The following is a 16342-nucleotide window of genomic DNA, read 5'->3' on the forward strand; positions in this document are numbered from 1 at the left end:
TGAGCACAAAAGTTTCAGAACTGTACAATAATTTTGAAAGAAAAAGAGGGAGTGAGAGAAAGAGATACTGTGTATGTTGTCCATATACTTACCTGAACCAAAGCAGAGCCCTTTCCCTTTGTTTCCACCGCTACAGTAAGATCTTTGCTTGTTTTTGAAACTACAAGCTGGAAAATATTTAAAATAGACATGCCAGTTGGTTAGATAAACACATATTAATTTATTTGCCTCTAAAACAGGATTGATGAAAACTTCTCCAAAGGCAATGGGGAAGGGGAATGAGAGGCAAAGGGTGTGGTGACGAAGTCATCAAAATGATCGCCACCATCTACGCAACCAAAAAAACGACCATAAAGGAGAGACAAGGCAGGCAATGTGAGGGGCATCCAGAGGGGCTGCCATCTCTGGTCGTGACGTTAAATTAAATGTGACAGTGAGGGTAGACCTAAATTTGCTTCCTTGCCTGCATGTGCTCACATCTTGACATGAGAGCTCATTCTCAGAAGTTACATGAGTAATGAACTTACTTTTACTAATGACATTTCATTTATTTTGATGAATAATGTCTTTATTTCCGACGAAGAACTGAATACGGGCCTCTATTGAGGAAAAATAAAAAAGGAAAAGTGTTTGATGTGAATGCCTTTGTCCATAGGGAACTTCTGGGTTTATCTTACCTTAACGTAATGCTGTTCCACTTTAGACGTAACACAAGTTTGAACCATTGCTGCAGTTATTGCAGATCATCGTTTTAATGTTTGAACCATTGCTGCAGTTATTGCAGATCACCGTTTTAATGTTTGAACCATTGCTGCAGTTATTGCAGATCACCGTTTTAATGTTTGAACCATTGCTGCAGTTATTGCAGATCACCGTTTTAAAGTTTGAATACACTTAAAAACACGATCATCTTGAGGACAAACAAAGCTTCAACCAACATGAAGCCTTCCCAGCAGGCACACGACGTCAGTATGAAAGATTCACGACATCGGGAATAGGCCGCTTGGTTGTACCACCAGATCACGACGCGGTACAGCCGCAGTGCGATTATCCAAAACCTTTTTTTCTGCGTCATGTGTTTCCAGGGTGATTGCTTTTCCACCTCGTGCCGTGTGTGGTTGTGTTTGCCTTTCACTGGAGGAGAGATCTGATCGGCTAATTGCTATTTCCGCATCACGAGCCGCCATTTGCAAGGTTTGGTTAAACTTGTGAACTTTCAGCTGTTTCTGAGTGTGGCACACAATCCGCTTTAATCTGCAGAAGACTTCCGCTGTTATAGTTAAAATTATCTTCCGCCGTGATCATTTTTGGTAAGTATAATATTATAAATCGATTTTATGTGTCTTAGCTTTTGTTTTTGGACATTTTAAAGATCACAGAATCCATGATGTGTTCCTGTTACTGGTGTGCTGGAATCTATATCGTTACATTCAATGGAAACCCTCCCGGGCCCTTCGGGCCACTCGATCGTGGTTCGAGCATTGGACTCGGGAATGGCATCTGACGATCGAATCCTCCGGCACCCGATTTCATCATTCGTTTATCACGTTTAGCTGTCGCTGACATGGCCCTGATCGTGTGAAGAAATCGACGGTAAATAATCAATTCATTTTTCCGCGGGCCTGGTGAAAAAAAACACCGGTCTGTGGTAAATAAAGGGAACTCTGTAAAAATTACTTTGGACAAGTTTAATTGGTTCAGAACCTTTTTAAAATATATTTCTGGTGTGGATAATGCTTCGGCCATTCGGGTCTGACGAATTACCGAATTGTTCCGCAATGTAACAAATTTAAAGTTACACTGCCCTTAAAAAAACCTCAATAAATATTATTTTTTCATAATATTTTTTTTATGTCCTCTTTTAACGAGTTAGGCCTAACCAAAGGCAAAAGGAAAACAATTGTCAGTTATTGTTCGCCGAAAAATGTGGTTTTGCCATGAAAAAAAAATATTAACCCTTTGGCCACCGACAAACTGCCGCTTGTAACAATGAAGCCTTCATTGCGGTAGTTTGTCACTTGGGGAATTGTTCAAGTTTTTCGGTGCACAATTGTTTTCCTTTGGTAAAATGGTTATCAAAAGACATGAAAATAACTTTATATTATGAAGAATAATATTAATTGAGGCTTTTTAAGGGCAGTGGAACTTAAAATTTGTTACAAGCTGCTTCGAACACTGGTGTACTAAATTGTTTTTATTTTCTAAAATAAGGGTGATGTCCAATGCTGTAATGTCCACATACAATTTGTGTGGAAAGAATGGGAAGAGACCTTTCCGGAACCTGAATTTTTATAAAGTTGTCAGAGGTAATGAATTCTGCTAAATGACAGTTTATAATGTGCACGACTTGAGCGTAATTCACATTGCAAGTCTTGTTTGATGATCATAAATCCAAATATATACGAAGTGGAAATTCTTATTATTTTTCAGACGGTACCATGACCAGTCAGCCAACAGCAACGGAGGCGGATGTGGACACTGCCATATCACAACATTTGAAATATGCCCGATTGGTGTGGAGGTTCGGGCAGGAACAAGCCCTCATCTATCTATAATTCCAGCAGTGTGTGTGTGTGTGTGTGTGTGTGTGTGTGTGTGTGTGTGTGTGTGTGTGTGTGTGTGTGTGTGTGTGTGTGTATGTGTGCACTGTTTCTCGACAACCACTGGTCCGATCTAATTGAAACTTGCCAGCTATATTGCTGGGGACCTGAGTGTGTGCCTTTTCAAGGTTTAATATTAATAGGACAAGTGCTTCCCAAGTTATGGCCATTTATTTACCAACCAATGACATGGCCGATGGGGAAGAGATCCTCAGCCGCGTTCCCCATTATGGGTTACAACGTATGGACTTCCGGATAGTGATGACTTACTGTATTCTCATAATTTCTCGAATTCTTATGCGCATTTATAGATAAACACAATGCCCCAATCCAGTCGTCATTTACGAGAGCGAAGGAACGGCCTGTGTAGTTGTTTGAAAGTTGTTCTTTTTTTTGCACGTAAGGGCATGCACGTACGGACACGTACTAGTGTAATAATAAGGAGTAACAGCAACACGCTGTGCCAGCCATCCACGTCCTTGATTATTAAGAATTTACAGCATAGTTAATTGTAATGTTGTATGTTGGAAACCCAGCCTAAGTTTACATTGTGAAAATATTTACATGTACTTTTATGCAAAATGAAGTTATTTTATTTTCTTGTGAAATTAAGATTGAAAACACCCAACAAATTAATTTTTTTGTGCTTTGGAATTATTTATGTGAGATGCATTCAAAATTGTGTTTTCATACTTAATGATGTTAGATTTACATTTTTTCTTTGTATGAATACACACACATAGATATATATTTGGTCTCATTGATTTGCCTGATTGTAATTCAGTTTTATATAATGTTATGCACTGTTCATATCATGTCAAGTATCATCTGTTTAAGTCTTTATGCATCTCATTCTATTGATGCCCGCTGTGGGACATAACAAGTAAGAATATTTCTAAAATACATATATATATATATATATATATATATATATATATATATATATATATATATATATATATATATATATCATGGAGAATTCTATCAGAAAGGTGTTTGACTTCCCAAGTGGACCCATATTGTACTCTTTTACCAGTCATTGCTGAATTTCTACCAATTGAATGCCAACTATTATGTTGTATAGCAAAATTTATAAGTGGTTCTTCTGCTTCTCATAATTCTTACCTGAGGTTGCTTAATTATGAATCTTGTAACAATGGGTAGTATGTCATCAGTAGCTAAAACTTTTAATTACATTTTATATAAATGTAAGTTATCGGTCAATACCTTTTATGCTCCTAATGCCCATTTAATGTATGCAAGCATAGAATTATCAGCAGTTTTACTAACACTGCATGATGATGGTATTGTACTTAAAGGTGCCTTTGTGCAGTAAATTATATTTGAGAGAGAAGAAGCTCCACAGTTCCTCTCTGGAGCACAACTTTCTGAATTTGAATTGTTAACTGTGCTTTGCACAAAGTGAATTTGTCAAAAAGGTATTTACCACTTTTACCCATGTGGTATTTCTTTTTATTCCCAATTTTTACTATATGTTTCTCAATTGCAATGGTATCTACTTTTATTTATTGTACGTTTGTATTTGAGTGTACTTTTTTGGAATGAATAAAGATATTATTATTGTGAATACTGCTTGTATATTTTTTGCCGCAATCATGCTCTGCATGATACGTGATAATAAATGATTATGAATTACAGTTGTTTTCAAGTTGTGGTCATTATGTGTTATTGTGCAATGTAATGATGTTGCAATACAACTTCAATGTTTTGATAATGGCACCGGTAGAACAGCGGTGCTCCGCTGGCCCCAGACCTACGGGTCGAGGGCTCCATCAAGCTGGAAGCTGAAGGGTGTCATGCACTGCAATGTTCGTTTCTTTGTCGTGCAAAGAAAAGGGTAAAAACAAAAACTCCATTTTATGAACGTTGTGCTAAAGTTGAAAACTAACGTCATGCTTCAATGTTGTGACAACGTTGAAATCTGACATCATGGGTGTTGCAAATACAACTACCCACTGACCCAATTCTGACGTCAGGTACAACCAGAACACGACGCTGCAACGACGTCAGATTTCAACGTTGTGACAACATTGAAATCTGACGTTGTGACAACGTTGAAATCTGACGTTGTGACAACGTTGAAATCTGACGTTGTGACAACGTTGAAATCTGACGTTGTGACAACGTTGAAATCTGACGTTGTGACAACGTTGAAATCTGACGTTGTGACAACGTTGAAATCTGACGTTGTGACAACGTTGAAATCTGACGTTGTCACAACGTTGAAATCTGACGTTGTCACAACGTTGAAATCTGACGTCAAGGGTGTTGCAAATACAACTTCCCACTGACCCACTTCTGATGTCAGGTACAACCAGAACACGACGCTGCAACAATGTCAGATTTCAACGTTGTCACAACGTCAGATTTCAATGTTGTCACAAAGTTGAAAACCGACGTCATGGGTGTTGCAAAAACAACTTCCCACTGACCCAATTCTGACGTCAGATACAACCAGAATACGATGCTGCAACAACGTCAGATTTCAACGTTGTGACAACATTGAAATCTGACGTGACAACATTGAAATCTGACGTTGTCACAACGTTGAAATCTGACGTCATGGGTGTTGCAAATACAACTTCCCACTGACCCAATTCTGATGTCAGGTACAACCAGAACACGACGCTGCAACAACGTCACATTTCAACGTTGTCACAACGTCAGATTTCAATGTTGTCACAACGTTGAAAACTGATGTCATGGGTGTTGCAAAAACAACTTCCCACTGACCCAATTCTGACGTCAGGATAGAACTGGCAAACGACGTTGCAACAACGTTGTGTGCCTGCAGGGTTATAAATATGTCCATTCCAAACAACAGCATCCAAGCAATCTTTTTGATTTCCTGATGCCCAGTATGCAAGGCCCACAGTGATGCAGGTTCTTTCAACAACTCTTCCTAATCAGCAGATGACCGTGAGTTTTCTAAATGGAAAGAAAGGTCGTGAAAAGGCCATACCCGAGTTCACTACAAAAATGGTGATCTCTCTCTTTCACACCATCATAGGTCTGGGTACCTTCGGATATGCCTGGTGTTGGCTTCATGGATAGAGTGGTGGGATTGAGATCCCACTTAGCCATTGAATTAATTCCAGGTGGGGTTGACTCAGCCTGTCATCCTTCCGAGGTCAGCAAAATGAGTACCAACTTGCTGGGATGATTGAGCCATTCGAGTATCCTGTGTCAGAATGGCGACCCATCCAGGATTGTGTCCAATAGCCCAGGAGACTGCTTCGGCAGCATCAACGCTCTGTACAGAGTACGGTCCCAATGGATGGATGGATGGATGGTACCTTGGCATTGGTACTATTGTTCAGATGTCTGAGCAGTATTGCTCCAATGTTATCCTTGCATAATAAGAGCAAGACAGTGACTGCACAAGGCATACAATGTCAACAATGAGCAAGTCATGTACCTCAGACTTTTGCAGGACGAGTGAATTATTTTGGTCAATGGCAAAAGTTGCGGGTGCACTCATGCTCGTTGTGTTGATGGAGAGGTCAAGATGTCCACGCCCTGCAGACATTTGTGCCGCAAACTCCGACATGGCTTCGAGGGCGACCACGGTATCCTGAAATGAGTTAATCGACCGATGACAGAATGTTAATAAGAATGAGATCTTTGTTGAGCAAACAAGATGTTGACGTTGAAAGAAACATTAGCCAATTCTAGATACGCCGCTGCCATTATGCCAAAACAATGTTTTAAAATACAGTGCAGAAAACAATAGAATCAACAATTAAAATGTCAATTTTTTGGAAGTTGTGGTGGGGGATATGAAAAACAAAAACTTAAATGTAATTCCTTTAATCTCAGAATGCCAAAATATCACAGCCAAAATGCCCAGAAATCTTTTTCACTCACTTCCTCTTCCTTCTTACTCCTTATGCCTGGTGTTGGCTTAATGGTTAGGGTGGTGGGCTCAAGATCCTAGGGTCTTGAGTTTAAATCCCATTCAGCTGTTGAATTAATACCAGGTGGGGTTAACTCGACCTGTCATCCTTCCGAGGTCGGCAAAATGAGTGCTAGCATGCTGGTATACTGTGTCGGAGTGGCGACCGGTCCAGGATTGTGCCCAATAGCCAAGGAGACTGCTTAGGCAGCTCTGCACAGAGTCTGGTCTCAATCTCCTCCTCCTGACTCCTTCAAGGTTACTTTATCCTTTCTATCTTCAAGGTTTTTTTGTTTTTCTCGCATGTCACCAATAAAATGAATAAAATGTTGTTATTGGCCTTGACCTGAGTGGAGACAAAGCCTCCAAGATGGTTCCGCTGTTGCCCAAGCCATCGCATTATGGGCACACCCTCTTCTGCACGATGAAGCTTGAAGTTGGCCAGTAAAGCGTAAGCTGCAGTCTCGACTCCAGATGCAGATGGTTGCCAGTGCCATTTAGGTTCCTCCACACTTGCGCTCTTCCAAAACATTTTTCCACCTTCAACACATATGGTGGTGAGGAAACAAAAATAGAACTTTCGTTGCACCTGCAGTTGTCCCTCTTTAGCACTTGGATCCAATTGATCTTGAATTAATATGAGTTACATTTGCGACATGTTTGTTATTACAATACAGGCAGCTCTTCCTCATTCATAAACTATTATGGAATTTGGATAGCCGACTGTTTGTGAAAAATACAGTGCCAATGTGGAGCTTTGGCCTCATAATACCAAAAAGAGTAACAGCACGCATGGGACAACCTGGGTTGGCCTGTTTAGCGTTCCCATCAAAATCAATAGTTCACGATGCTTGGAATCCATTCTTGCTCTTCCATAAGCCTTGCTCTTGTCGAACCCCCCCCCCCCCCCAATTCAAATTGTATTTTTCCATTGTCTCCCACTATCCAAGTGATTAAAGCACAATGATGTCGTCACGTTTTTGTTCTGCTTGTGATATGTACAAGAGGGGGAGGGGAGGGGAATTAAAAAAAAAAAGACAAGAGAAAAGGCTATGATAGAACCTTTAGGTTCAGCCGCGCTTTCTGCCCCGTACCGCTGACCAAGCCAAAAACGTCTCTTTTCCCTCCCCCTTGCAGGGTGTGTTATAGTTCTTTAGCAAGGGAGTGGCCTAAATGTGGATCAGGATGGATTGGAGACATTTCCAAGTGTCCCCATTGGTGCACGGACGCTTCCCCTGCTTTTGGCCCTGCCCGTGTGTGTACTCGGCATCAGAAATGGCCTCATTCATTTATTCGTCTTGCCACACAACTCATCTCCGACTTTAACATGGTGCGAGGGTATCTGGTGGCACTCTCTGGTCACGAACATGTGCTGGACACAAAATGGGGACAGTTATTGAGCGGAGCGCTAGGGCTATCCATGCGATGCTGAACAAATTATAGCGCACACTTGCGCTGCAAAATACATGCCAGAACGTCCCAAGCACAAACATCTGGAATGGTACGTGGCGCCCATTGTTCCCCAACATCTCCAAAGGGCAGTGGTTGTCGTCCGTACTGGTGAATGTGGTTGCAGAATTCGTAGCAGTGTTGTAGCGGTGAGTTATGGCGAGGTGGTTGAAGCATCGTAACGGTTGTGGCGGTTAATGGTGAAGGCAAGCGATTGATGTAGGGATTTATATAAGGTGTTGTGATGGTTGTAGAAATGTTGTAGCATTGTGGTCCAAATCTGGAGAAGGTCTGAGGTGAGCGTCTGTTTGATAATGGCGTGAGGTTTGAACGTGAAATGGCATGCATATGCAAATAAGCTTCCTGTTGTTGTGGTCTGCATGCTTGCGTGAAGCAAAGAAAAGGTCGTGTGTGAAATAAAATTTAAAGACTTGCATAAAAGCCCTCACAACACATGTTGTCCCATAAACCCACTAGACATAAGGGAATGGCTATCTAAAACAAATACTAATGAAATAACTGTCTGGGACCGCTATATGTTGTGTGCACTTCCTCTTCAAATTGATGTTTCCCCATGGGGAGAGACGGTTTCACAGAACCACGATAATATATATTTGGGTGTTGAGATGGAATGGCATTTGATGGCATGGGAGGGCCAGTGATCGACAAGAAAACACAAATCCTGTGACTAATGCAATAAATGGAGACAACAGCAACACCAACGGCATGACGGTTCGACCGCCCAACAGAATACCGTGAAGTCATCTGACATGACAAATGCTTCGATAAAAGTTTACTTTGACCCGGCTGAACGGAATAAAAATTCGAAATAAATTTAGATGATGTATTATTGTAATCAGCATTGTTAATTATGTCTACGAAGTTTGGTCACCATCTGAGAAGTGGTGAGGGGAAATACACAACTGCACAGACAGACACCATCGTATAGTTATTTTATTCCAGCAAATACAACCCGTCGCTTCACTAATGGGAATACTAAGTCGGGGGGGGTGCGGGGAGAGAGGAAGGGATGAGGAAAGGGGAGCTAGGAAGTGGGGGAGAGTGAGGAAAGGGGGGGGGAGAGTGAGGAAAGGGGGTGATAGCGAGGCATCACCACACATTACTATACACTCATGGAGGAGGGAGGGAGCGAGGAGGATGGGGGAAGGGAGGGTAGTCATGAGGGGAAGGAAGGGAGTTTTCCTTCAATTGTCAAAAAAGCTGCGCCAGTGTTTGTGCCTTTATTTAATGTTCGCACAAATGATAATCTCCAGAATCTCTGAACCCGAGACAAATTGCGGAATTGATCTGAGGATCAGTTCCGACTGCTTAAAAAAAAAAAACATTCACTTGTCCAATTCGCACATTCTGACACCCTTTCCTCTCTCTACTCGACCTCCAAAGAGTTGTTTGATGATGGAGGGGGTTTGGGAGGAGAATAGCATGAGGGTAGGGGAAGGGAAGACAGCATGAGTGGGAGGGCAAGGCAGCACGAGCGGAGGGGTAGGCAGCACGAGCGGATGGGAAGGCAGCAATAGGGGAGGGGAAAGCAGCACGAGAGGAGGAGAAGGCAGCACGAGAGGAGGGGAAGGCAGCACGAGGGGAGTGGAAGGCAGCACGAGGGGAGGGGAAGGCAGCACGAGGGGAGGGGAAGGCAGCACGAGAGGAGGGGAAGGCAGCAATAGGGGAGGGGAAGGCAGCAATAGGGGAGGGGAAGGCAGCAATAGGGGAGGGGAAGGCAGCACGAGAGGAGGAGAAGGCAGCACGAGAGGAGGGGAAGGCAGCACGAGGGGAGGGGAAGGCAGCACGAGGGGAGGGGAAGGCAGCACGAGGGGAGGGGAAGGCAGCACGAGGGGAGGGGAAGGCAGCACGAGGGGAGGGGAAGGCAGCACGAGGGGAGGGGAAGGCAGCACGAGGGGAGGGGAAGGCAGCACGAGGGGAGGGGAAGGCAGCACTAGGGGAGGGTAGGCACTAGGCAGTGTACCAGGGAATTACTGGGGTGATAAAACATGCCCAAACAGCAACCTTTTTCTTTTTAACTGCTGCGTTCTATATAAAACCGGCTGGGAGCATTAAAAAATTTAAACCCATATGCTATCGACTTGGCAAAGGTCCGCTTGCATGGATGCATGTCCCCCGCCACCTCTCCCCCCCCCCCCAATATGCATTCCTCCAACCTCATCGCAGTCCATGCCGACGATGCACGCGCACTGGTGATATACTCATTCTTTCACTCGCACAGATGCACGCATTTCCCCACACCCACACTACCCAGAGGCACGCCCCACGTGGTTTCGATGCCGCAGCATGTCTGCTCCCCACGTGCAGAAGCACATGGTCCACGAGATGGCCATATAACCTCCTCCACAGCGCCACGGGCTCAGATTTGGGTCTAAGTTCGGTTCGCACACCCACAAAACCTGCGCACTGTACACATGTAACCAAGCATGCAGGCACACACGCACACTCCACGAAGTCATTTGTACCCATTTGTACCATGTCCGTGTGTGCTGTGGACGTACCTCCTCGTTTTCAGCAACTGCTGACTATTAATATATTGTAGAAACGATTGGTATATATTAATATTTTGTCATGAAAGCAGATCGCACATAATGGTAAAAAGAAAATTGCGTCAGTAATTGCTGAAAAAGAAAGGACCCCTATGGACTGTATCGTCATAACTTGTAAAAGCAGGTTAAAGATCAAGGCGTTGCGCTGAAATTACACTTTCTGAACATTCCTTAATCTTTTCTTCAATAACTATAATCGTCTGAACAGTAGGAAAAATGAATCTTCATGCTTTGCTTCAATAAATACAGTTTGTTAAAAAAAACAAATCACTAATTTGTTAAAGTTTTGAGATTTCACTCCAGATTTTGATATTTATACCACAAGATCCGATTCACAAATCAGATATCATATTTTAATTATGTGCTTTAACTCGTCCGTGAGAGCAGATCGTGTTTCCGAATCAAGGCATATTTGAATAGGCTGACCAAAGTGGCAAATTAAGACCAGATCAAGGGAGAGTGAGATGGCCGAGGATGCGCATGATAAAGGATATAATTAAATAAGGCCATTAATTATCTTCAAAAGGGGTGTTTAAATTAACCCAAACACTCAATTTCCATTCATGAACTCCCTTGGAATTCCCTCAGTATGCATGCAAAGTTTCAGGCTGATAGGTTTCATGGTTTTAGAGTTATGGAGGAGACACACACACTGACTGAGACACTCTGACATTTATTACTGCAGGAGAGAAAACGAATAGTCGGTATACCCATCAAGAATTGGTGATGAGATGAATGAAATGGCATTTGATAAAACAACAGGGTCATACAACAACAACAACAACAACAACAACAACAACAACAACAACAACAACAACAACAATCCCATGATGAAAATAAATAAATGTCCTCCGCTTTCCAGAATACCATGATGTCATCCAGCATGGAAACTGCTTTGAAAAAAAACCTTTACTTTGGTTGAGCTGAACAGAATAAAATTTGTAAATCACTTTAGTTTCCAGTGGCATAATTATAAGATACTAGTGCATGCCCGTAGGTGCGTGCCCGTACGTGCGTGCCCATACGTGCGTAGCCGTACGTGCGTGGCTGTACGTGCAAAAAAAAAAAACAATTTTCAAACCGCGAGCTAGAAACGACAGCCACACAGGTTGTTCCTTCGCTCTCGCATTCTCGTGCCAACCACACTTCCACACACAGAGTTAATTAAAATCCAAATTAAAATAAAATTAACCTCCCTGTCTTTGCTTGCCATGCCATTCGCTTCCATGTAACCGGCACGGCCCGTGACGTCATCGTCGGCCGGCCGCGCACTGGCCTACGCAGCCACGCCTACGCAGCAACGTGTCATGTCATTGGTTGGTAAATAAATGGCCGCAGTAACGTGTCATGTCATTGGTTGGTAAATAAATGGCAATAACTTTGGAAGCACTTGTCCAATTAATATCAAACCTTGAAAAGGCACATCCTCAGGTTCCCAGCAATATACCTGGCAAGTTTCAATTATATTGGACTAGTGGTTGTCGAGAAACAGCGGTCACACACCACACACACACACACACACACACACACACACACACACACACACACACACACACACACACACACACACACACACACACACACACACACACACACACACACACACACACACACACACACACACACACACACTGTGGAATTATCGATAGATTAGCAAAGAACGTCTTCACGGACACGACAATTCCCCGACTTTTATGACTTACATGGGGTATTTTATTTCGACTTGTAATACTCGCTTCCATCCAAGGTACACTTCAGATCTTCTTGATCCTTGTTTTAAAGATAATCTGCCTATTCATCACTCATTACCCCTTAGCAGAGCCCATTGAGTGGCAAGAGGAACAATGGCTCACCCTCATGAGTGGCGAGAGAGTTGAGTTTGTCCAGTGCAGAGTTTGCCTTGCTGCTGTTTCCAAGAATCAGTGCGTATGTGACGAGGGCAAGAACTCGGCTGTCCTCGATACCCTTTTCAAACTCTCGTTCTAAATAGTTCATGGTGATTAACATGTTGCTGGCTTCGACCTGGCAAGCAGAACAACACCGTCAGAAACCGACATGCTCAGATCGAATATTTCTGATGCGATCAATGTATTGTATTGTAAAACGTATCAAGGAAAACGCATTTTGAAAATATTTTGCCACAATAACCAGACACATTTTCACGATTTTGAATTGAATTTAGATTGTAATGGATAGACAAGGGAGACTGATATACACGTCCAATGGAAACTGAACAATATGTCAGCTCACCTCAAGCTTTGGGCTGGACATTAGGCTGGTGACAACATAGGCTGTGAGGGCGACTGAGCCTGAAGAGGCCCCAAGCATGGAGGAGTCGAGCAAGTGGCCCAGTTCCTGATAATCTCCATCTGGGGTTCTTTGGGACTGCAGCCAGTTCAAGGTCTTTTTCATTAAGTTCTTGTCGATGTACATGTGCGCCTGTGCTTGTGCAAAACACTTGAGCACAAATGCTGAGAGCCTGGAGGAATTAAAAAAAAACAGAAGACAAGAGAAAAGGTGATTATGGCGGTGTCTCATCACAGTAGTGCAATAGTTACCCTGGTGAAGACCCTTCATACCGGCTCTGTGAGGTTACAACATAGCCAGTCATTTGCAATCTTAGTTTATCGTTTGGTGAAGTTGATAGTTTGGCTGAGTGGTCGAGTTGATAGTTTGGCTAAGTATGACGAATCAATACAGTGGTCGAGGCTTGTGGAAGAGCTAGTACACTGAATGGATCAGGATATAACAGGCGAAAAGGAACGGTTGAGAGAGGGGAGAAACACCAACAGCAGAGTTGGACAAACAATTGGTGTGGGGAGGAATGAGGTGCAGGAGACGATGCTTGGAGTGGATGAGATGTATACAGAAGGAAACTCTTAAGAGGGAAAACTGGGAATTTGGAAGGAGGAGGGATTGGGGAGAAGTGGGGAGGGGGAGGGGGGTTAATGAGGGTAGAAACATCATAGTTTTGGATTTGTGAGGATCTGAGATGGTGGTGAACAGCTGTCTTGAAGACCCATAGGGAAGAAAGAGGTTGATGTGGAAGTTTGTTTCACAGGTGGGGTGGGGGGGGAACAGTTGTGCCAACGAGTGAAGGTGAGCAGTGATCCTGGATTTAGGTAGTTTCACCAGAAGGGGGTTGATGGTTGGTGGACCGTGTGTGCCTTGCAGAAACCTGGGGGGGGGGGAGGACCAGATAGAAGGTGGTTGAAGATAGAGAGACCAATGACCAGACTGCGATGGTGAAGTGATCGACCCAAAGATTCAGCTTCATCGTGAGAGATTCCAATAATCTTGAAGACCTTGGTTTCAACGGCATCATGCTGAGAAAGATGTGAGGCAGAGGATTCAGCCCAGAGGGGAGAGCCACATAGGTGTTGAGAAAGTGGGGGATGTGGGTAGACGGGGTAACTACACCTGGGCCTAATAGGGGACCGCAATTATTCCTTCAATTTTTCGTTTCATGCAATGATTGTTTGTGATGATAAAAGAATGGCGGCAGATTTATTTTTCAATAAATGTATCTCCCTTCAAGCCACTCAGGGCGATTCCATGGCATGGGCAGTGACACCCTTCCTCGCAAAATAAGCTACTGGGGTAACTATTTACATAATAACAATTGCGGTAATGACATAAATTAACACACGAGGGTTGACCACTCCCCATCCGCATGTAGGAATAAGGAATAAGTGAATAACACCCCAATTTTCCTGAAACACGACATGTGTTTCTGACGACAAAAATACAGAAACCTCCATATAAGTTTTTTTAAAAAGCAATTTTTTGAAGGGGATCCGGATGAAGCAGGCTCTCTGCTGCCCTGGAGAGCAGTACTCCTTCAAGCTGTGGATGAAGGCCATGTAGGTGGATAGGAGTTGAGGTGTGCCAAAGAAGGACTTTGTACAATGGAGGATGCCCAGTCGGCGGCTGGCTTTGGAGGCCAACTTTGAAATGTGGTTTGCCCAAGAAAGATCATGGCTGATAGTGAGACCCAGGAGTTTGAATGACTGAACTTCCTCAAGACTTCAAGACGATTGTGAAGAAAGTAGATTGGGGAGGGGGGGGGTTGCCGGATAGTAAGATAGTGAGAGTGTGAAATTTGTCAAGATCGAAAGACATATTCCAAAGACATATTGAATTCCATCGGCATATAGTTTGGAGAGGAAGGCGGGATGCCGGACGATATCAAAATCATAAGATATGTCCAGAGAGTTGGCCCTGATCTCATGTCTAACATTGAGGGCCTCTATCAGTTGTTGGATGAGTGGAAGCAGCATGTCCAAGGTGGAGTAATCAGGTCTGAAATTAAATAGGTAATATGAGATGAGGACGTTGGCAAAAAGGTAGGGTTTCATATCAACTGTGATGATGGATTCCATGACCTTACTGATGATCGGAAGTAATCTGATAGGTCTGTAGTTAAGAGGATTCGTTTTTGCACCTTTTTTATGTAATACAGTGATGTTGGCTGATTTCCATGTAGGTGGAAGATGATGGAGGACAAATGATAGGTGAGAAGGGCAAAGAGAGAGGATGTGAAAGAGCAGCAGAACAGGATTGAAGGACACATGAGCTGATGCTGTCTGGGATCATTAGAGAGTCAGATTTGAGGGTTGAAATAACCTTTTCCACCTTCTCAGGTGAAAAAGACAGAATCCAGGAGCAGTTGTGTACAACAGGGAAAAAATGGGTCCCAAGGGTGAGGGTTTGGGGACACAAGATTTGGAAGCAATTGCTTCTGATTTTGGATGGTTAAATATGGGGTAAGTAGAGGGGATGTGTTAAATCTGGGGTTTTCACTGGGGTTTACAAAAACTTTAAAAATCACAGTTTGCAATGCATGTTCGTGTTCCATCAATCCTCCTTTTTTTTCCAACTTCAGTGCCAATTCACCCCTCTCTAACCCTCCCTTCCAAAGCAACCTTCACCTTCTTCCCCCTCCAAGCTTCCCGCTCACCTTTCTCAAAAACTCCCCCCTCACCCTTCTCCCTCAACTCTCCCCTCACCCTTCTCCCTCCAATCACCCCTCACTCCCATTCTCAAAGTTGCCCCCCTCACATCCTCAAAGCTGCCTCCTTCCCCTGCCTTCTCTGCTCCATTTCATCACTCCACCTCCTCCAATACTCAACTACCTTCTGCCCCCTCTCTTATTACTCCCAACTGTACCTCAACCCAGCACCACCGAGCCTTTTCTCCTACTCATCCGGCCCTCTCCCCTACCTCTTTTGCAATCCCCCACACTCTTTCAACAACTCTCCTTACCTCCCCCTTCCTCCCTCATCCTAGCCTCCCCCTCCAATCCCCTTGCCTGCACCCAAAGCCTCCTCTCCTCCCTCTTCCTTCACAACATGGACCTCAAACATCCGAGGCCTTCGCTCAAACCTGACAGATCTTTACATACAGGTTGCCACTGACAAACCAGACATAATCTGCCGAACAGAAACTTTCCTCCTTCAAGACGTCTCTGACTCCCAAGTATCTCTCCCTGGTTACTCCCTCCTCCGGTATGACAGACCTGAGCCTCGTTTTGGCAGTGGAGTTGTTCTCTTCATCAAAGACACGATGCCTCACTCTCCATGCACTGCCCTCACTCCCCCACACCCCCACGAATACCTCTGGCTACGGCTTCCCCTCCACTACCACCTCATATTTATATGTGTGTTGTACCAAACAGTGATGACTCCATTTACATCTCGTTCTCTGAAAACATGGACCAACTTCTATCCTCTCATCCCAACTCTCTCTTCCTCATATGTGGTGACTTCAATTGCCATCATGCCAATTGGTTGGGTGTGGGTACCTCC

The 16342-nt window shown here is 43.7% G+C and overlaps 1 protein-coding gene across 3 annotated transcripts in view; it reads right to left on the bottom strand.

Moving 5' to 3' along the window:
- LOC147026377 (CD109 antigen-like) overlaps positions 1-16342 on the bottom strand; it is a 129361-nt gene that overhangs the window by 5781 nt on the left and 107238 nt on the right. For all 3 annotated transcript variants that reach the window (XM_085881760.1, XM_085881761.1, XM_085881758.1), the window contains exons 26-30: positions 12786-13014; positions 12389-12557; positions 6863-7056; positions 6040-6195; positions 93-167 (exon numbers count right to left, since the gene is read on the bottom strand). In XM_085881760.1, the coding sequence (XP_085737886.1) occupies positions 93-167; positions 6040-6195; positions 6863-7056; positions 12389-12557; positions 12786-13014 (823 nt within the window). The remainder of the gene's footprint in view (positions 1-92; positions 168-6039; positions 6196-6862; positions 7057-12388; positions 12558-12785; positions 13015-16342) is intronic.

Source organism: Eptatretus burgeri, chromosome 5 (genome assembly GCF_056783735.1).
Source record: "Eptatretus burgeri isolate ZD-2024b chromosome 5, Ebu_testis_v1, whole genome shotgun sequence".
Taxonomy (NCBI): domain Eukaryota; kingdom Metazoa; phylum Chordata; class Myxini; order Myxiniformes; family Myxinidae; genus Eptatretus; species Eptatretus burgeri.